This window comes from Scyliorhinus canicula, chromosome 7 (assembly GCF_902713615.1).
Source record: "Scyliorhinus canicula chromosome 7, sScyCan1.1, whole genome shotgun sequence".
Classification (NCBI taxonomy): Eukaryota; Metazoa; Chordata; class Chondrichthyes; order Carcharhiniformes; family Scyliorhinidae; genus Scyliorhinus; species Scyliorhinus canicula.
Window position 1 is genome coordinate 122,855,159 of NC_052152.1, and position 22,783 is coordinate 122,877,941.

Consider the following 22,783-nt stretch of genomic DNA (forward strand, 5'->3'; position numbering starts at 1 on the left):
TAACAATGCTCTCTCTATGTCTCTTTACAATCGGGGGGAGAGGGCACAGACTGGTGGAGGGGTGCCAGACTTGAGAATCTTCACCTCCTTTGAGGAATGGGCCCTGGAAGTGACTGGTGTGGCTGAGGGCAGGGCGGTCACCAACTCGGAGGCTGGTAGACGCCGCAGAGAACAAAGAACAAAGAGGAGTACAGCACGGGAACAGGCCCTTCGGCCCTCCAAGCCTGCGCCAACTATGCTGCCCATCTAAACTACACTTTCGGGGTCCTTATCCCTCTATTCTCATCCTATTCATGTGTTTGTCAGGATGTCCCTTAAACGTCACTATCGTCCCTGCTTCCACCACCTCCTCCGGCAGCAAGTTCCAGGCACCCACTACCCTCTGTTTAAAAAAAAAAATGTTTTTAAACCTGCCTCGTACATCTCCTCTAAACCTTGCCCTCGCACCTTAAACCTATGCCCCCAAAAATTGACCCCTCTACCCTGGGAAAAAGTCTCTGACTATGTCCCATCCCCTGGGTGTTGGCTGAAGCGTATGTGGTGTTGCCTCCCGCGGTGTTCAAGCACAGTGTCCTGGCATCAAGTTGTGATTGGAATGCTAGGCAATGACTCCCACATGCTCCATCACCTGCTTACCCACGGGAATCTTCTTGGCATGTGTCAAGTGCTCACTTAACCATGATTGCCAATTCTATATTAGCGATTACCTTCAGTCGCGCAGTTAGAGGCAGACAGGCAGGGACAATGGTTGCCCCAAAACGGGGTTGGGATCTAGGGGTTGGCACGGTGATGCCAGGAGCGATTGCCCCCCTGCCAGTAGCGCCTCCACCCGCCCTTCCATGGCGGCCCACCCCTGCGGAGGGTCATCCACCCCCTGCCGAGCACTGGGACTTGGACTATCGGAGGAAACTGGAGCGCTTGGGGGAAACCCACACAAACAATGGGATAATATGCAGACTCCACAGACAGTGACCCAAGCCTGGAATTGAACCTGCGACCCTGGGGCTGTGAAATGACAGTGCTAACCACTATGCTACCGTGCTGATGGGCGCAGGATCTCACGGCTTTTATTGGCCATGCTGCTGTGCTGCAGCGAGCTGCTTTTCCGGCGCACCGTGACCATTGGATCGTGCCCAGCATGTTTAAATTTTATAAGTCACTAATTAGGCCTCAGCTGAATTAGTGTGGACAATTCTGAGCACCACATTTCAGGAATGGGTGCAGAGGAGGTTTACAGGATATTACTAGAGATGAGGGACTTCAGTTATGAGGAAAGGTTGGAAAAATTAGGACTGTTCTTCTTGGAACAGAGAAGGTTAAGAGTTGACCTCATTGACATTTGTAAGGTGTGAGGTTTTGTTGCTCCTCCCATTTCCATTTGTCACCTCAAAATGTCATCTATATTAATGAGAAGAATAGAGCTGGAGAGATGTCAAGGAGGTGATGCCTGGTTCCAATCTGGAGAGCTTTGGTCCCATCTCATTGGTAAATTATTAATGCGTAAAAGAACAAATTAAACTTTCAGATTATAACCATTAATACTGCAAGAGATACATTCAAATATGTTATAAAATCAAAATCATGATTTCCTTTATTTTTCTTCCTGCACCTAGTAGCGCATGAGGCAGACAAAGCACTTGCTTACTTCAGTTTCCATAGCTCATTTTTCCGAGAACAGCCTGTCAGTAGAGGGGCGCCACTCGACATCAAGTATGGCTGACCAGGAGACTATCCCATTCTACTGCTTGTCACAGACGTGTTAAAAGGGTAGGTTGGAGATAAGGACATCATCCACTGTGCCACAAGACCTCCTTAATACTATTAATACATCAAACAAAATCAACAAGAGTACAATTCTTACTTATAAAACTGCATTGTTGTTCTTTGTGCTTATGGTCACTTGTGCCATGAATGAGACAGCTGGTCTGGTTATCTGATGTTACATGAGTGGTAGGGAAGAGGGTTCTGGTTTGGTTTCTTGTATGGCCTCAGCCATGGTGTTGCATGTTAATGACTTGCATTTTGGATCAACCCACGGACTGCCTGGAGGATTCTCAATGACCACCAGTGGGCGACTGACCATTGATCTGGACAGGAGAGAAGGAGAATTTGTTTTCAGAGTTGCAGGGTTTGGAACATTCTACCTGGAAAAGGCTGTGCAAGCTAATGCCATAAATAATTTGAAGAGTCCTGGATAGGTGCTCGAGGAACTCACAGTTACAGAATTAAGGACAGCTCATCAAAGCTCCAGCCCAGGCCCCATGTGTTGAGTGGCCACCTGCTGTGCTGTCATTACACAATCAATATCCATTACTTTCTGCTACCTATACACATCATGATGTGGAGATGCCGGCGTTGGACTGGGGTGAGCACAGTAAGAAGTCTTACAACACCAGGTTAAAGTCCAACAGGTTTGTTTCAAACACTAGCTTTCAGAGCACTGCTCATTCACCTGAGGAAGGAGCAGTGTTCCGAAAGCTAGTGTTTGAAACAAACATGTTGGACTTTAACCTGGTGTTGTAAGACTTCTTACTGTATGCACATCATGTTTTACAATAAATATCTATTGTTTGTAGATAATATCTATCATCTTTAATTATCCATCACTGTCATTACTATATCAATGTTCATTTTTGTTTTTACTGTCCTTACCCAGCATTGTTTAGTGTCTGTTTTTACCATCAATATATATAACGTTCAGCCCTAGTATTCAACATAGAACCTACAGTGCAGAAGGAGGCCATTTGGCCCATCGAGTCTGCACCTGCCCTTTGGAAAGAGCATCCTACCGAAGCCCACACCTACACCCTATCCCCACAATCCTGTAAACCCACCTAACCTATTTGGACACTAAGGGCAATTTATCATGGCCAATCCACCTAACCTGCACATCTTTGGACTGGGAGGAAACCGGAGCACCCGGAGGAAGCCCACGCAGATACTATGAGAACATGCAACTCCGCACAGACAGTGACCGAAACCAGGAATCGAACCTGGGTCCCTGGAGCTGTGGAGCAACGGAGGTAACCACTATGCTACCGTGCTGCCCTATATCGATGTTCATTTTTTTTTTACTGTCCATACCCAGTATTTTGTAGTGTCAGTTTTTACTGACAATATACATAATTTTCAGCCCCAGTATTCATCGTAGAATGATAGAACCGACAGTGCAGAAGGAGGCCATTTGTCCCATCGAGTCTGCACTGGCCCTTGGAAAAAGCACCCAGTGGAAACCCATGCAGACATGGGGAGGAAGTGCAAACTCCACACAGTACCTTTCACCATTCATGGCCATAATTTTACAACAACACCCATCATTTTTTACGATCGATAAACCATTTCTCACTGTCAAAACTATTGATAACTATTTGTTCGAATTATCTATTTACCCATTATTGTTTACTAGCAATACCTATTTACAATCCTTTACCATAATTTTTAGTTTTCAATGTGAACTATTGTTTCCAGCATCCATTATTTTTACAAGCAGTTCTTTTTACAAGCAATTCCATTTTTTCACCATTGATCGCTTCCAAATGCCCATCAGATTTTGTTGCTTCCCTCTCATATCTCTCACAACCCCAGAATTTTCCCAGAGTTACCTTAAATTCCCAGATCTTCTCATAGTTTTAACCACAGCTGCAAGAACAAACTATTAATTGTCTTAAGCTTCTGAAAACTTCTTTATTTCCATACTTGTAATCTATTAATCAGTCAAATCTGGCAAGATTTACAGTATTGAAGGTACTTTACCAAGTTCACAATTTAGACCATGATAACCAGTTTCACAGGAACACTTGTAATATGTGGCACTATTCTGGCACCATCCTCCATTCTCGCACGGGTTAGATGCACAATTATCATTTTCTGCTGAGATAAAGTTAGTTTTAAATTTATTGTGGAAATTGTATGAGCAATTCAACATAGCAAAATCAGGACTTTAAGTTCAAAACAGAATCACCCCTTTCCAAAGTACACAGAAAGTTTCTTGGTATTTCAGTATTCAGGTTTTTCTCCAAGTCACACACCATCCTGACGAGGAAATATATTGGTAATTCCTTGACTGTCACTGGGTCATAATTCTGGAACTCCCTCCCTAACAGCACTGTGGGTGTACCTACATCACATGGACTGCAGCGGTTCAGAAGGCAGCTCACCACCACCTTAAGCCCAATTAGGATGGGCAATAAATGCTGGTCTAGCCAATGACACCTACATTTTATGAATGAAGAAAAAAATTATACTTGCTTATAAAGTGAAATATGGAACGTAAACTCATAACCTGGCCAGGTGGGGAGCACGTTGGGAGCACGGTAGCATCAGGGGAGCACGGTAGCATGGTGGTTAGCATAAATGCTTCACAGCTCCAGGGTCCCAGGTTCGATTCCCGGCTGGGTCACTGTCTGTGCGGAGTCTGCACGTCCTCCCCGTGTGTGCGTGGGTTTCCTCCGGGTGCTCCGGTTTCGTCCCACAGTCCAAAGATGTGCGGGTTAGGTAGATTGGCCATGCTAAATTGCACGTAGTGTCCTAAAAAGTAAGGTTAATGGGGGGTTGTTTGGGTTACGGGTTTAGGGTGGATACGTGGGTTTGAGTAGGGCGATCATTGCTCGGCACAACATTGAGGGCCGAAGGGCCTGTTCTGTGCTGTACTGTTCTAAGAGGTGCAAGAATGTTATTGTAGAATCACAGCTTCCATTAGACACGACAGGATTATCAAACTTCATCTTTCAAAATCTGAATGGGGCTTGCCATGCCAAATATCCCACAGCAGTCCCAGGACACCTCAATGTACACATCACTGGGCAGGAAAACAGAATTGCAATTGGTTAGTTGTGTCATGGCAGAGGTGGGAGTGAGAGAGAACACCTGTGGGCTGGGGAGGAAGGGTTAAAGAGCTGATGTGACTACAAGCTTGAAAGTGTGGCAGTGTGAAATCATATTGGAAATGACTACAACATTTGAGAAACAAAGAATAGTTAGCATTCCCAATGCTGATCGAGAGCCTGTTGGCTGCTATGGGACTCGTTTATGGGTGGCATGTAGCACAGTGGTTAGCATTGTTGCTTCTCGGTGACAGAGAGCTGGGTTTGATTCTAAACTTGGGTCATTATTTATGTGGAATCTGTGCATTGGTGTACCAGTCCACAGGTCACTGAAAGGGGCAACACAGGTGGAGAAGGTAGTCAAGAAGGCATATGGCATGCTTGCCTTCATTGGCCGGGGCATTGAGTATAAGAATTGGCAAGTCATGTTTCAGCTGTAGAGAACCTTAGTTAGGCCACATTTGGAGTATAGTATTCAATTCTGGTCGCCACACGACCAGAAGGATGTGGAGGCGTTAGAGAGGGTGCAGAAGAGATTTACCAGGATGTTGCCTGGTATGGAGCATTAGCTATCAGGAGCGGGTGAATAAACTCTGTTTGTTGTCACTGGAACAACGGAGGTTGAGGGGCGACCTGATCGAGGTCTACAAAATTATGAGGGGCATAGACAGAGTGGATAGTCAGAGCCTTTTTCCCAGGGTAGAGGGGTCAATTACTAGGGGGCATAGGTTTAAGGTGCGAGGGGCAAGGTTTAGAGGAGATGTACGAGGCACGTTTTTTACACGGAGGGTACTGGGTGCCTGGAACTCGCTGCCGGAGGAGGTGGTGGAAGCAGGGACGATAGTGACATTTAAGGGGCATCTTGACAAATACATGAATAGGATGAGAATAGAGGGATACGGACCCAGGAAGTGTAGAAGATTTTAGTTTGGACGGGCAGCATGGTTGGCACGGGCTTGGAGGGCCGAAGGGCCTGTTCTTGTGCCATACTTTTCTTTGTTCTTGTTCTTTTGTATTGTCCCTGTGTCTGCGTGGGTTTACTCGGGGAGTTCCGGTTTCCTCCCACAAGTCCCAAAAGACATGCTGTTAGGTGGGGTGGACATTCTGAATTCTCTCTCTGTCTACCCGAACAGGCACCGGAATGTAGCGACTGGGGGATTTTCACAGTAACTTCATTGCAGTGTTAATGTCAGCCTAACACTAATAACACTGCTTGGGTCACTGTCTGTACGGAGTCTGCACATCCTCCCCGTGTGTGCGTGGGTTTCCTCCGGGTACTCCGGTGTCCTCCCACAGTCCAAAGATGTGCGGGTTAGGTGGATTGGCCATGATAAATTGCCCTTAAATGTCCAAAATTGCCCTTAGTTTTGGGTGGGGTTACTGAGTTATGGGGATAGGGTGGAGATGTGGGCTTGGGTAGGGTGCTCTTTCCAAGAGCCAGTGCAGACTCGATGGGCCGAATGGCCTCCTTCTGCACTGTAAATTCTATGAAGAAGGCTCTAAGATCTCTCTCCTTGAAGGGTGTAGATCTCTCTCAAAACCCCCAGTTGGAGGCTCTGTTTTCTCCTCAGTCAAATTGGTAAGCATTCTCAGTGAGACCATTTTAGGTTTGATCAAGAAGCTGGAGAGTACAAGCCCTGACCTCTCTGATCTGATGGGTCTCTGTCTGAACGTGCAAAGTAGAGACCTTTCTCAACAGTCGGATTGACTCAAGGAAGTTCAGTCCAGCAGCAGCTACAGGCAAGGCCAGCAGTTTAAAGAAACTTCTTTAAACATTCATGTGGGGAATACACATTGTATCTCAGTGAGACTGAGAATCAATCTTCTGGAAGCCTGTACAAGTGGAAGTGACTCTCCAGAAGAATCCATGCAGCCCATGGGGTCTAATTGAAGGCAGATACTAAAAGATCCAAACCAACCGATGATTGTCAATACTCACATACCGAGAAGATTATCGCCTACAAAGACCTCAATCTCAGCAGTGAAGATACCCATCTCTCATTCCCAGTTTAATCCCTGTTATTTTGATCCTTCCCTATCCCCACCATGTGCCTCTCTTGTTTGTGCCTGGCTGGAGTGTGGGATGGGGTTAGGAGAACAATTAATTAGTAGACCGTTGTTTTATTATTACCATTACATGTTTATCTCTTCTCTTGTGAGATATAAAGTTTTTCAATGTTTCACTTCCAAATATAAGTCAATGGAGCAGTCAAGGGTCAAATATCTCAGGAAAATATGGAAATTACTGGTTAATTCATTTACGTTGGGACTCTGGGGTCTGTGGTGCTGGAAATGACCGTGCACCTGCCCTGGGTGTTGTAACAGATTGGAGTAACTGGAAGATATAAGGGGCGGGATTCTCTCAGCCAGGGGTCGGGCCGGAGAATCCTCGCGACTGGCACGAATCGCACCACGCGCCCTGACGCCGGCACACAATTGAGATTGAAAATGCCTCCCAGGTGCCAGGGTCCGCGATGTCTCGGATCGTGTTTTCGGGATCCTTAAGGGGGAGGGGAGCAGCCCCAAGTCATTGTCCACATAGGTACCAACGACATAGGTAGGAAAAGGGATAGGGATGTAAGGCAGGAATTCAGGGAGCTAGGGTGGAAACTTAGATCCAGGACAAACAGTTGAACACGTGGCTGCAGGGATGGTGCAGGAGGGAGGGTTTCAGATTCCTGGACAATTGGGGCTCATTCTGGGGTAGGTGGGACCTCTTCAAACGGGATGGTCTACACCTGGACCAGAGGGGTACTAATATCCATGGGGGGAGGTTTGCTAATGCTCTTCGGGAGGGTTTAAACTAGTTCAGCAGGGGATTGAGAACCTGAATTGTAGCTCCAGTACACAAGAAGTTGAGAGTAGTGAGGTCATGAGTAAGGTTTCAAAGTTGCAGGAGTGTACCGGCAGGAAGGAAGGTGGTTTAAAGTGCGTCTTCTTCAATGCCAGGAGCATCCGGAATAAGGTGGGTGAGCTTGCGGCATGGGTTAGTACCTGGGACTTCGATGTTGTGGCCATTTCGGAGACATGGATAGAGCAGGAACAGGAATGGTTGTTGCAGGTGCCGGGGTTTAGATATTTCAGTAAGTTCAGGGAAGCTGGTAAGAGAGGGGGAGGGGTGGCATTGTTAGTCAAGGACAGTATTACGATGGCTGAGAGGACATTTGATGAGGACTCGAATACTGAGGTAGTATGGGCTGAGTTAAGAAACAGGAAAGGAGAGGTCACCCTGTTAGGGCTTTTCTATAGGCCTCCGAAAAGTTCCAGAGATGTAGAGGAAAGGATTGCAAAGATGATTCTGGATAGGAGCGAAAGTAACAGGGTAGTTGTTATGGGGGACTTTAACTTTCCAAATATTGACTGGAAACACTATAGTTTGAGTACTTTATATGGGTCCGTTTTTGTCTAATTTGTGCAGGAGGGTTTCCTGACACAGTATGTAGATGGACCAAAGAGAGGCGAGGCCGTATTGGATTTGGTACTGGATAATGAACCAGGACAGGTGTTAGATTTGGAGGTAGGTGAGCACTTTGGTGATAGTGACCACAACTCGATTACATTTACTTTAGCGATGGAAAGGGATAGGTATACACCGCAGGGCAAGAGTTATAGCTGGGGGGGAAAGGTAATTATGATGCGATGAGGCAAGTCTTAGGTTGCATCGGCTGGAGAGGAAAACTGCAGGGGATGGGCATAATGGGAATGTGGAGCATGTTCAAGGAACAGCTACTGCATGTCCTTGACAGTATGTACCAGTTAGGCAGGGAGGAAGGTACAGAGGGGATTTACAAGGATATTGCCTGGTATGGAGGGAAGATCTTATGAGGAGAGGCTGAAGGACTTGAGGCTATTTTCGTTAGAGAGAAGAAGGTTAAGAGGTGACTTCATTGAGGCATACAAGATGATCAGAGGATTAGATAGGGTGGACATTGAGAGCCTTTTTCCTCGGATGGTGATGTCCAGCACGAGGGGACATGGCTTTAAATTGAGGGGAGATAGATATAGGACAGATGTCAGAGGTAGGTTCTTTACTCAGAGTAGTAAGGGCGTGGAATGCCCTGCCTGCAACAGTAGTGGACTCGCCAATACTAAAGGCATTCAAATGGTCATTGGATAGGTATATGGACGATAAGGGAATAGTGTAGAGGGACTTTAGAGGGGTTTCACAGGACGGCGCAACATCGAGGGCCGAAAGGCCTGTACTGCGCTGTTATGTTCTATGGTTGGCACGGTGCCTGGTTGCAGGCCCTCTATCGGCCAGCCCGCCGATTCTCGGGCCGGGATGGGCCGAGCAGCCTTCGTGGAAATGCCGAATCTCGCCGACACCATCCACACCTGCTCTCAGTCGGCAGGAACTCAGCGTTTAAGGTTAAGGTGGCGGCCTGGGGGGGGGGGGGGGGGGGGAGGGGGGCTCTGATGTGGCCTGGCCCCGAACGGGACCCACCAATCAGTGGGCCGGCCCTCCTTTCTTCCGCGCCGGCGCTTATACTCCTGCGCCATGTTGGGTCAGGGCCGGCGCGGACAAGGGAGACACCGCGCATGCGTAGAAATCGTGCCGTTGGGACTGCACATGAGCAGGTTCGTACCGGACCGACTATGTATGCGCGCATCCCCCGGCGCCCATTCCACGGCCGGATCAGCGCTGTGCTGGCCCCCTGCCGGCGCCAGAATTACTGATCCTGGGTGGCGTGATTACGCCGTCGAGAAACGCGACAACGTTTCTGATGGCGTCAACACTTAGCCTCAGGATCAGAGAATCCCACCCAAGATAGAAATACGAACAAATTTAGTGATGGGGGTCAGACATGTTATGTATAAGCTGAAGAAGATCTGTTTTATTTGGTATTCTGGTTAGTCCTTGAGATCAAAGACCATTATCTTTATTGGTTTGTAATTGGTGCTTGAAGGCAAATGAGGTGGGATGGGACTTTGGGAATACAGGTGGTGGGACTGTAAAGCAAAGCTTGGGAATGCTAGCTCAGAAATTGAGAACAAAGACAGGAAAACAAAAAGCAAAGGGACTTTGTTAGTTGTCAAATGCCATCTTAAAAAGGAAGTGGATTGACATGTGTTGAGAAACAGGATTGAGCATTATGAAGATGTTGGGTAGATATATTCAATACTTTATATCTGAAACCAGGCTAGAGCTTCCATTAGAAACCCAGCAATCAATGAGGCAGAAAGAAATATCAGCTGCTGTATTTCTGACGGATTTTGGGTGGACCTCTCAATGACACTACAGCTCCCAATTAAATAAACCATCAACAACAGTGAGTGCAAACATCTTCCCACTTCAAAAAGTACTACTCATTATGTTGGGTTTACCAATCTCACAGCTCCAGCCACTATAGCCTGTCGTACAAGTGCAGTTGTATTCACCAACATTAGTGTAGCAGGTCCCACCATTCCAGCAAGGTGACGATAAACATCCATTTTTCACAGCTGAAACAGGAAACACAAAGTGTTCAGAAAGAGGGTTTGCAAAGCATTTCTGGTGACATTAGATTATCAAATAGATTGCAGTCTATTTTACAGAAATAGATAGAACAGAGCATTGGCCCCAACCGGTTCCTGTTGGAATTAAGCTCCACATGAGCTAATAGTTTGAATTATATTTACTCACCTTTTTTCCATTCTCGCCAAGCTAACCTTCATGTTGACTGTTTCTATCTCAATCACTAACCCTGGAAGTTGACAGTCTCACAACTGTCTGTTAAGGTGTTTCTCCTTCCCTCTCTCCTAAATTTCTAATATTTAGCACGGTGGCGCAGTGGTTAGCACTGCTGCCTCACACCGCCGAGGACCCGTGTTTGATCCTGGCTCTGGGTCATCGTCTGTGTGGAGTTTGACATTCTCCCCATGTTTGCGTGGGTCTCACCCCAACAACCCAAAGATGTGCAGGGTAGGTGGATTGGCCATGCTAAATGGCCCCTTAATTGACAAAAAAAGAATTGGGCACTTAAAATTTGTTTTAAAATTCAAATATTTGGTTTTGTATCTGCGGCCTCTCCTTCTTCATGCCTCAAATTTTGGCAACAATCTGCTTTCTACGTTTTCAAGCAAATTTGCAAATAATCTCCCTGGCCTCCAGACTTTCTTTGGTAGAATGATTCAAGCTTTGTTTGAAAACAGTAAGCATGAGCACTTCCTCACATAGTTTTGCACGTGTAAGATCCACAACCCATTCCCACTGGGGAGTTCATATTCTTCTACCAAGCCCTCAAAGGTCGAAAAGCTGCCCCCACAAACAGGGCTCCAAACCGCTCGATCCCCGCCTGCCACCACCCCAAGAAACCCATGTCCATCCCCCATTCCCCCCCCCCCCCCCCCCGACAAACCTGTGTTTCCCACAAATCCGAGCCCAAACCGAGCCCCCCTCCAACCTCGGGTGGTGCTGCTGTCCCCTCACCCTCAGGGCTGCCACCACTACGGACTTGTGGAGTACCTGGCCACCGAGAATGGCAGAGGTGTCGTCAACAGTGCTCCCAAGTAGTGCCCTTACACGAGGCTGCCTCCATCCGCTCCCATACCGACCCCTCCCCCACTACCCACTTCTATATTTGTCGCCCAATAGTGGTTCATTAAGTTTGGCAAGGCCTACCTGCCCCCTCACGTCCCCACTCCAACAGCACCTTTCCCCGCATACAAACCCCCGAGATCAATGTATTGATCTTTCTAAGGTCTGGAACATGAATAGAAATCTTGCGAGTACCGTCATCTTCACGGACTACACTCGTCCCGCCAATGACAATGGGAGCACGTATCACCTCTTAAAATCAACCTTCATTTGCTCCACCAACCGGGCCAAATTCAGTTTATGTAATTGCTCCTATCCGCTCAACACCTGGATGCCCAGATACCTGAAACTCACCCCAAACTATCTTAAATCCCAGCTCACCCAACCTCCGCTCCTGCCCCCTCGCCTGGGTCAAAAAGACCTCACTCTTCCCCACGTTTAACTTATTCCTAGAGAATAGCCCGAATTCCATCAATGTCCATGATACCACCAATACTTTCCAATGGGTCCGATATGTAGAGCAACAGATCGTCCGCATATAGCAAAACCCTATTCTCCACAGACCCCTCGCAATATCCCCTGCCAACCCCTTGACGCTCTAAGCACCATTGCCAATGGCTCTATTGCCAAGGCAAAAAGCAATGGGAGGAGTGGACATCCCTGCTTCATCCCACGATGCAGCCCAAAATACCCCAAACTCACCCGGTTCATTCTTACACATGCTGCCGGCACCTGATACAGCAACCGGACCCAGTCCACAAACCCCTGCCCGAATCCAAACTGCCCCAGTACCTCTCACAAATATTCCCATTCTACCTGATCAAAGTTCTTCTGCGCATCCATAGTGACCACCACATTCCTTCCCTCCTAGGGCATCATTATAACGTTCAACAGACGTCTAACGTTAGCCTCCCCTTTACAATCCCCATCTGGTCTTCCCCTATCACCCTGGCACACAGTCCTCAATCCGTGAGGCCAAGATCTTTGCCAACAACTTGACGTCTATATTCAGCAGTGATATCGGGCGTTAGGACGCACACTGAAAGAAAAACGGCTCCGGATCCTTATCCTTCAAAGTTAAAGATATTGAGACCTGCGATAATGTGGAGGGGTGGGAGAGCTCCCCCTTTTCCCTCGCCTCATTGAATGCCCTCACCAGCAGGGGCCCCAGGCCACCCAAAAAGCTTTTGTAAAATATTACTGGAAAACGATCTGGGCCTTCCCTGCCTGCATCACCCCCATACCCTCCATCACCTCCATCAGTCCAATGGGTGCTCCCAACCACCCTACAAGGTCCTACTCCACCTTGGGGAACTCCAGCCTGTCCAGTAATTGCTGCATTCCATCCCCCACGGCTGGGAGCTCCGATTTATAAAGCCTCCTATAAAACGCCTCAGATACCTCGTTTACCCTCACCAGGTCCAATACCACTCCGCTCTTACCGTCCTTCACCCTTCCAATCTCCTTCGCTGCTTCCTGAGTTGGTGGGCCAGCATCCTGCTAGCCTTCTCCCTGTACTCATACACTGCCCCTCTGGCCCTCCGCAACTGCCCCACTGCCTTCCCCGTGGATACCAACCTGAACTTAGCATGGGTTGGTACCTGGGACTTCGATGTTGTGGCCATTTCAGAGACATGGATAGAGCAGGGACAGGAATGGTTGTTGCAGGTTCCGGGGTTTAGATGTTTTAGTAAGCTCAGAGAAGGGGGCAAAAGAGGGGGAGGTGTGGCGCTGCTAGTCAAGGACAGTATTACGGTGGCGGAAAGGATGCTAGATGGGGACTCTTCTTCTGAGGTAGTATGGGCTGAGGTTAGAAACAGGAAAGGAGAGGTCACCCTGTTGGGAGTTTTCTATAGGCCACCTAATAGTTCTAGGGATGTAGAGGAAAGGATGGCGAAGATGATTCTGGAAAAGAGCGAAAGTAACAGGGTAGTTGTTATGGGAGACTTTAACTTTCCAAATATTGACTGGAAAAGATATAGTTTGAGTACATTAGATGGGTCATTCTTTGTACAATGTGTGCAGGAGGGTTTCCTGACACAATATGTTGACAGGCCAACAAGAGGCGAGGCCACATTGGATTTGGTTTTGGGTAATGAACCAGGCCAGGTGTTAGATCTGGAGGTAGGTGAGCACTTTGGAAACAGTGACCACAATTCGGTGACCTTTACGTTAGTGATGGAAAGGGATAAGTATACCCCGCAGGGCAAGAGTTATAGCTGGGGGAAGGGCAATTATGATGCCATTAGACATGACTTAGGCTGTGTTGGTTGGAGAAGTAGGCTGCAAGGGTTGGGCACACTGGATATGTGGAGCTTGTTCAAGGAACAGCTATTGCATGTTCTTGATAAGTACGTACCAGTCAGGCAGGGAGGAAGGGGTCGAGTGAGGGAACCGTGGTTTACCAAAGAAGTGGAATCTCTTGTTAAGAGGAAGAAGGAGGCCTATGTGAAGATGAGGCGTGAAGTTTCAGTTGGGGCGCTTGATAGTTACAAGGAAGCGAGGAAGGATCTAAAGAGAGAGCTGAGACGAGCAAGGAGGGGACATGAGAAGTCTTTGGCAGGTAGGATCAAGGAAAACCCAAAAGCTTTCTATAGGTATGTCAGGAATAAAAGAATGACTAGGGTAAGAGTAGGGCCAGTCAAGGACATTGGTGGGAAGTTGTGTGTGGAGGCTGAGGAAATAAGCGAGATACTAAATGAATACTTTTCGTCAGTATTCACTCAAGAAAAAGATAATATTGTGGAGGAGAATGCTGAGACCCAGGCTATTAGAATAGATGGCATTGAGGTGCGTAGGGAAGAAGTGTTGGTAATTCTGGACAAGGTGAAAATAGATAAGTCCCCGGGGCCGGATGGGATTTATCCTAGGATTCTCTGGGAAGCCAGGGAAGAGATTGCTGAGCCTTTGGCTTTGATTTTTAGGTCATCATTGGCTACAGGAATAGTGCCAGAGGACTGGAGGATAGCAAATGTGGTCCCTTTGTTCAAGAAGGGGAGTAGAGATAACCCCGGTAACTATAGGCCGGTGAGCCTAACGTCTGTGGTGGGTAAAGTCTTGGAGAGGATTATAAAAGATACGATTTATAATCATCTAGATAGGAATAATATGATTAGGGACAGTCAGCATGGTTTTGTGAAGGGTAGGTCATGCCTCACAAACCTTATTGAGTTCTTTGAGAAGGTGACTGAACAGGTAGACGAGGGTAGAGCAGTTGATGTGGTGTATATGGATTTCAGTAAAGCGTTTGATAAGGTTCCCCACGGTCGGCTATTGCAGAAAATACGGAGGCTGGGGATTGAGGGTGATTTAGAGATATGGATCAGAAATTGGCTAGTTGAAAGAAGACAGAGAGTGGTAGTTGATGGGAAATGTTCAGAATGGAGTTCAGTTACGAGTGGCGTACCACAAGGATCTGTTCTGGGGCCGTTGCTGTTTGTCATTTTTATAAATGACCTAGAGGAGGGCGCAGAAGGATGGGTGAGCAAATTTGCAGACAACACTAAAGTCGGTGGAGTTGTAGACAGTGCGGAAGGATGTTGCAGGTTACAGAGGGACATAGATAAGCTGCAGAGCTGGGCTGAGAGGTGGCAAATGGAGTTTAATGTGGAGAAGTGTGAGGTGATTCACTTTGGAAAGAATAACAGGAATGCGGAATATTTGGCTAATGGTAAAATTCTTGGTAGTGTGGATGAGCAGAGGGATCTCGGTGTCCATGTACATAGATCCCTGAAAGTTGCCACCCAGGTTGATAGGGTTGTGAAGAAGGCCTATGGTGTGTTGGCCTTTATTGGTAGAGGGATTGAGTTCCGGAGCCATGAGGTCATGTTGCAGTTGTACAAAACTCTAGTACGGCCGCATTTGGAGTATTGCGTACAGTTCTGGTCGCCTCATTATAGGAAGGACGTGGAAGCTTTGGAACGGGTGCAGAGGAGATTTACCAGGATGTTGCCTGGTATGGAGGGAAAATCTTATGAGGAAAGGCTGATGGACTTGAGGTTGTTTTCGTTAGAGAGAAGAAGGTTAAGAGGTGACTTAATAGAGGCATACAAAATGATCAGAGGGTTAGATAGGGTGGACAGCGAGAGCCTTCTCCCGCGGATGGAGGTGGCGAGCACGAGGGGACATAGCCTTAAATTGAGGGGTAATAGATATAGGACAGAGGTCAGAGGTGGGGTTTTTACGCAAAGAGTGGTGAGGCCATGGAATGCCCTACCTGCAACAGTAGTGAACACGCCAACATTGAGGGCATTTAAAAATTTATTGGATAAGCATATGGATGATAAGGGCATAGTGTAGGTTAGATGGCATTTAGATTTTTTCCATGTCGGTGCAACATCGAGGGCCGAAGGGCCTGTACTGCGCTGTATCGTTCTATGTTCTATGTTCTATGTTCTATGTTCTAACTCAATCCGGAGTTTCTGACTCCTTCAATAAACCTGCCTCCGGGGCCTCCAAGTACCTCCTGTCCATCTGCAGGATCTCGTCCTCAACCTTGCAATCTCTGCTCGCTCCTCCTTCTCCCTATGCACCTGGATCGATATAAACTCCCCCCAGCCCCGCGTGGTGAATTATACTGCATTGTCATCCACACTGTATTGCATAGCATTGTATTATGTCCTTGTGGGCTCTGTATGTGAGCCGTTGCGCGGCTCTGCCCATAGGGGGAGATGAGGAGCTTGTACAGGGCTCCGCCCATGGCCCCTCCCATTACCGGAAATATAAAATGCTGGAGCCGTAAGCCTGCTCTCAGTTCCTCTGGTCGCAGGCAGGCTCAGTTGTAAGACCATTAAAACCACAGATTACTTCCAGTCGTGTCTCTAGTGAATTGATGGTCACATCACCACCCCCCCACCAATCACTGCCTTGAGTGGCTCCCACAGTGTGGCGGCCAAGACATCACCTGTATCGTTTAGTTCCACATACCCCGAATGCCGGTCTTCATCCGCCCACACACCACCTCATCCGCTAACAACCTTGCATCCAGCCTCCACTGCGGAGCTGGGCGCACCCACGATCCACTTGTAAGTCCACGCAATGCGACGCGTGGTCTGAAACCACAATCAGCGAGTACCCAGAGTCGACCACCCCCACCAATAACGTCTTGCCCACCACAAAAATAATCAATCCGAGAGTACACCCTATGCACCTGGGAGAAGTACGAAAACTCATCGAACTCAGCCTCCCAAACCTCCACGAATCCACTCCCCCCACCCCCCCCGACCTTGGGTTTGACCGGTCCAACCATGGATCAATGCCCGTGTTAAAGATCTCTTTCCCCCCCTCCCCCAATTCCATAATCAGCCGGTATGAGTCCAGGTCCAGGATCTTCCCCAGCACTTGCGTCACAAACTGTAAATCATCCCAATTCGGGGCATAAACCAGGACCACTGGCATACCCTCCAGCTTCCCACTCACTATCACAAATCTTCCCCCTGAATCTGCCACTATATTGCCCACCTCAAACACCACCCCTTTGTTTACCAGCACCGCCATCCTCCCGTGACTTCATGTCTAAACCCGAATGGAAGACATGCCCTACCAAGTCTTTCCTTAACCTTGCCTGATCCCCGATCTTCACGTCTGTTTCTTGTAAAAAGGCCACGTTTGCCTTCAAGATCCTCAGGTGCGCAAAAACATGCGACCGTTTAACTGGCCCATTCAGCCCCATCACATTCCCTGTGACCAACCTGGTCAGTGGGCACCATGCCCCCCTCCTGTGCCGATCAACCGTACCCCTTCTTTGGCCTGCCCCCGGCCCGTGCCATGTGAGCCTCCAGGCCCACTCTTAGCTGTCCATCATCACCACTCCCTCCCACGCTACACCACAGAAACAACACCTTTGTCAGCAGCCCCCCCCCTTCCCCTAAACAAAACAACAACCCCAACTCCCTCTTTGATCACCTTCCACCGCGCTCCCATTAACTAGCCCACCCAGCCTGCCCAAGGCGTCTTAGCCTCCAATCCCCCCTGCTGATTCCATTCGCACACATGACAAACAACAATGAAACAAGAGAACAATAGGTGCACTCACCCTCGATCGCAACAAAACATTTCAAAGGAGAAAAATTCTCCAACAACCAACGAAAGAAAGATACAGGGAAAAAAAATGGACAGAAAAAGCACCCATCCCCTCACACCTCCTCCACAGTTCAATGTCCTCTTTCTCCTGCCAGTCCATTGTCTCTTAAAAACTCCATCACCTCCTCTGCTGTTCCAAAATAATATTCTTGGCTGTTAAAAGTCACCTCGAGGCGAGCCGGGTACAACATCCAAAACTTCACCCTCTTTTAAAAAGGGCGGCCTTCACCCGATTAAACCCGGCTCTCCTCTTCGCCAGGTCTGCGCCCATGTCCTGGGACACCAGAAGCTCTCTCCCCTCCCAGGTGCTTCTCCTCATTTGCCTTGCCCATCTCCATATATTCTCCTTGTCCAGGAACCGGTGAAGACGCACCACCATCACCCTCGGAAACTCATTCACCTGTGGATTTCTCATCTGCGCCCTGTGCACTCGGTCAACCTCCAGTGGCCGGTCAAAGGCCCCCTCCCCCATCACCTTCAATATCTTGGCTACATACGTGCCCGAATCCGCGCCCTCGATGCCTTCAGGCACCCCTATGATTCTTAGGTTCTGTCTCCAGGAACTGTTCTCCAAGTCCTCCACTTTCTCCCTTAACCGCTTCCAGGTCTCCCGCATCCCACCTATTTCAGCCGCCCATGAGGCCAGCTGCTCCTTGTGCTTCCCCCACCGCCACCTCCACTTTCCGAATAGCCTGGCCCTTGGACTCCAGCCTCCTCTGTCGGCTATACTTTTCATTTAAAAGGTCCACCAGTTTCTCTGTCGACCATTGGGCAGGGAAGACCCTTTAGCCTCCGCCAACTTGACCTGTGGTGCACGAAGATTCTCTCGCTCCAACTGCTCCCTTCTCTGACCCACTTCTGGTCCGTGGCTCCATCCACCAGCCCCATCAGTGGAGTTGAACGTTTAAAAAAATAATAATTTTTATTAAGATTTTCACAAAATATAAACAACAAAACAATGTTAACAGAATAACCATTGTAAGAACCCAAGAACAACCCCCCCCCCCCCCCCCCCCCCCCCCCCAAAAGCAACTACTAAATCGAAAACAAAAAAGGCAAACAACAGAAAGGAAAGAGATAACACCCGCCACATCCCACAAACCCATGTACACACTTCTCCCTCTCCCCAAACCCAATCCCCCCGGGTTAGAATTTTATAGAACAGTACAGCACAGAACAGGCCCTTCGGCCCTCGATGTTGTGCCGAGCAATGATCACCCTACTCAAACCCACGTATCCACCCTATACCCGTAACGCAACAACTCCCCCTTAACCTTACTTTTTAGGACACTACGGGCAATTTAGCATGGCCAATCCACCTAACCCGCACATCTTTGGACTGTGGGAGGAAACCGGAGCACCCGGAGGAAACCCACGCACACACGGGGAGGATGTGCAGACTCCGCACAGACAGTCACCCAGCCGGGAACTGAACCTGGGACCCTAGAGCTGTGAAGCATTGACGCTAACCACCATGCTACCGTGCTGCCCCTTCTGGGTTGCTGCTGCTGCCGGCCTATTTCCCTACCGCTCCGCCAGGAAGTCCAGGAAAGGCTGCCACCGCCTAAAGAACCCCTGTATTGATCCCCTCAGGGCAAATTTCACCTTCTCCAATTTGATGAACCCCACCATATCATTGATCCAGGCCTCCACGCTTGGGGGCCTCGCATCCTTCCATTGAAGCAAGATCCTCCGCCGGGCTACTAGGGACGCAAAGGCCAGAACACCGGCCTCTACCGCCTCCTGCACTCCCGGCTCCACTACAACCCCAAAAATTGGGAGTCCCCATCCTGGCTTGACCCTGGATCCCACCACCCTCGACACCATCCCTGCTACCCTCTTCCGAAACTCCCCCAGCGCTGGGCATGCCCAAAACATATGGGCGTGGTTCGCTGGGCTCCCCGAGCACCTAGCACACCTGTCTTCGCCCCCGAAAAACATGCTCATCCTCAACCTAGTCATGTGGGCCCTATGCAGCACCTTGAACTGTATGAGGCTAAGCCTCGCACAGGAAGAGGAGGAATTCACCCTTTCTAGGGCATCCGCCCACGTCCCCCCCTCAATCTCCTCACCCAGCTCCTCTTCCCATTTACCCTTCAGTTCCTCCACCGAGGCCTCGTCTACCTCCTGCATTACCCGGTATATGTCCGAAATCCTCCCTCCTCCAACCCACACCCCCGAGAGCAACCGATCCCGCACCCCTCGTGGGGACAGCAAGGGGAACCCCTCCACCTGTTGCCTGGCAAATGCCGTAACCTGCATGTACCTAAACATGTTCCCCGGGGGGAGCCCAAACTTACCCTCTAACTCCCCCAAGCTCGCGAACCTCCCATCCACAAACAGATCCCTCAACCTCCTAACACCTACCCTGTGCCAGCCCAGAAATCCGCCATCGATGCTCCCTGGAACAAACCGATGGTTCCCCCGCATCGGGGACTCCATCGAGCCCCCCACTTCTCCCCTATGCCGTCTCCATTGCCCCCAAATTTTGAGATAGCCGCCACCACCGGGCTCGTGGTATACCTCGTTGGAGGGAGCAGCAATGGCGCCGTTACCAGCGCCTCCAGGCTCGTGCCCACACAGGACGCCATCTCCATCCTCTTCCATGCTGCCCCTTCCCCGTTCATTACCACTTACGCACCATCGATGCGTTGGCAGCCCAATAGTACCCACAGAGGTTGGGCAATGCCAGCCCCCCCATCCCTGCCCCGTTCCAAGAACACCCTTCTCACCCTCGGAGTCCCATGCGCCCACACAAATCCTGTAATATTCCTGTTAACTCTCCTAAAAAAGGCCTTCGGGATAAGGATTGGAAGGCACTGGAACAGGAACAAAAACCTCGGGAGCACCGTCATCTTGACGGACTGCACCCTACTCGCCAGTGACAGCGGTAACATATCCCACCTTTTGAACTCCTCCTCCATTTGCTCCACCAACCTTGTTAGGTTGAGCTTGTGCAGGGCCCCCCAACTCCCAGCCACCTGGACCCCTAGGTACCTGAAGCTCCTCCCTGCCTGCTTCAGTGGGAGCCTACCAATCCCCTCCTCCTGATCCCCCGGGTGCACCACGAACAACTCGCTCTTGCCCAGGTTGAGCTTATACCCGGAGAAGCCTCCAAATTCGCTGAGAATCCTCATCACCTCCGTCATCCCCCCACCCCACCGGGTCCGCCACATACAGCAACAGGTCGTTCGCATAAAGCGACACTCGATGCTCCTCCCCCACCCCGCACCAGGCCCCTCCAGTTCCCTGACTCCCTCAATGCCATGGCCAGGGGCTCAATTGCCAACGCAAAGAGCAAGGGGGACAGGGGACACCCCAGTCTCGTCCCCCGGTACAGCCGAAAGTACTCCGTCCTCCTCCTATTCGTGGCTACACTCGCCATCGGGGCCTCATACAGCAACCTCACCCAACGGACAAACCACTCCCCAAACCCCCTTTCCAACACCTCCCACAGATACCCCCACTCAACCCTATCAAAGGCCTTCTCCGCGTCTAATGCCACCACTATCTCCGCCTCCCCTTCCACAGCCGGCATCATAATGACGTTGAGGAGCTTTCGTATGTTGGTATTCAACTGCCTTCCCTTCACAAACCCCGTCTGGTCCTCGTGAATGACCCTCGGCACACAATCCTCTATACTTGTGGCCAGGATCTTTGCCAGCAGCTTGGCATCTACATTTAGCAGCGAGATCGGCCTATATGATCCACACTGCAGAGGGTCCTTGGCCCGCTTAAGGATCAAGGAAATCAGCGCCTGTGACATAGTCGGGGGCAAAGCCCCCCCCCCCCCCCCTCCCTTGCCTCGTTAAAGGTCCGGACCAACAGGGGGCCCAACAGGTCCGCATACATTTTGTAAAATGTGGCCGGAAACCCATCCGGCCCCGGCGCCTTCCCCGACTGCATACTCCCTATCCCTTTAACCAGCATCTCCAGCTCACTCGGCGCCCCCAGTCCCTCCACCTGCCCATCCTCCACCCTCGGAAAACGCAGCTTGTCGAAGAAGCACCCCATTTCCCCCCCCCCTCCACCGGGGGTTCAGACCGGTACAGTTCCCCATAAAAGTCCCTAAAGACCCCATTAACGTCTACACCCCTCCGCACCACCTTCCTACCTCTATCCGTCACTCCCCCAATCTCCCTGGCCGCTTCTCGCTTTCGGAGCTGGTGTGCCAGCATCCTGTTCGCCTTCTCCCCATATTCATACACCGCCCCCTGGGCCTTCCTCCACTGAGCTTCCGCCTTTCTGGTAGTCAATAGATCGAACCTGGCCTGAAGGCTACGCCGCTCCCCCAACAATCCCTCCTCCGGAACCTCCGCATATCTCCTGTCCACCCTCACCATCTCCCCCACCAATTTCTCCCTCTCCCTCTGCTCCCCTCCCTATGGGTTCGGATGGAAATCAACTCCCCTCTAATCACCGCCTTCAATGCCTCCCAGACCGTCCCCACTCGGACCTCCCCGTTATCGTTGGCCTCAAGGCACCTCTCGATACACCCCCGAACCCTCCCGGCCACCTCCTCGTCTGCAGGAGCCCCACCTCCAAGCGCCAGAGCGGGCGCTGGTCCCTCTCTTCCCCCAGCCCGAGGTCCACCCAGTGCGGGGCATGATCCGAAATGGCAATGTCAGAGTATTCAACATCCTCCACCCTCGAAACCAGCCCCCTGCTCAGGACCAAAAAATCAATCCTAGAATATGCCTTATGCACGTGGGAGAAACATGAGTACTCCCTGGCCCTTGGCCTCGCTAACCTCCAGGGATCCACCCCTCCCATCTAATCCATAAACCCCCTCAACACCTTAGCTGCTGCCGGCCTCCTACCCATCTGGGACTTGGATCGATCCAATGGGGGATCCAGCACCCCCCCCCCCCCCCCCCCCGCCCCCCCCACCCCCCGCCCCCCCATGATCAGGCCCCCCACCGATGGGCGCAAACACCCGGGCCCGTTTGACCGGCCCGTTCAGCCCCCTCACATTCCAGGTTATCAGCCGGATCAGAGGTCTCCCTGCCCCCCTCCCTTGCCGACTAGCCATAACCCATCCCCTGCCCGCCACTGGCCAGCGTCCCCCGCTCGGCCTGTTCCCCACGGCGGCAACTCCCCCCACCCTCCCCAGGAGGGGGGTACCGGGTTGCTGCTGAAATGGCCAGGAAGGAGCTGGAGTATGTAGGGGTTCTACATACTCCAGCTCCTTCCTGGCCATTTCAGCAGCAACCCGGTACCCCCCCCCCCCCCCCCCCCCCCTCCCAGGCTAGGACCCCTCCTAGCCGCGTGCCCCCTCCGCAGCACTCCCGTGAGCCAGCTAACTTCTGCTGACCCCGGCGACTCCCGCCACACCTCCGACCCCTCCCCACGTGGGACTACT

At 50.3% G+C, this 22,783-nt stretch overlaps 1 protein-coding gene across 3 annotated transcripts in view; it reads right to left on the bottom strand.

Moving 5' to 3' along the window:
* Window positions 1–22,783, bottom strand: part of LOC119969340 (coagulation factor X-like) — an 83,100-nt gene that overhangs the window by 38,915 nt on the left and 21,402 nt on the right. The window contains exons 4-5 of one of the 3 annotated variants that reach the window (XM_038802861.1): window positions 10,149–10,265; window positions 3,754–3,867 (exon numbers count right to left, since the gene is read on the bottom strand). In XM_038802861.1, coding sequence (XP_038658789.1) covers window positions 3,754–3,867; window positions 10,149–10,265 — 231 coding nt within the window. Of the gene's footprint in view, window positions 1–3,753; window positions 3,871–10,148; window positions 10,266–22,783 lie in introns of all 3 variants that reach the window. The other 2 variants (XM_038802860.1, XM_038802862.1) reach the window with 2 other exon arrangements.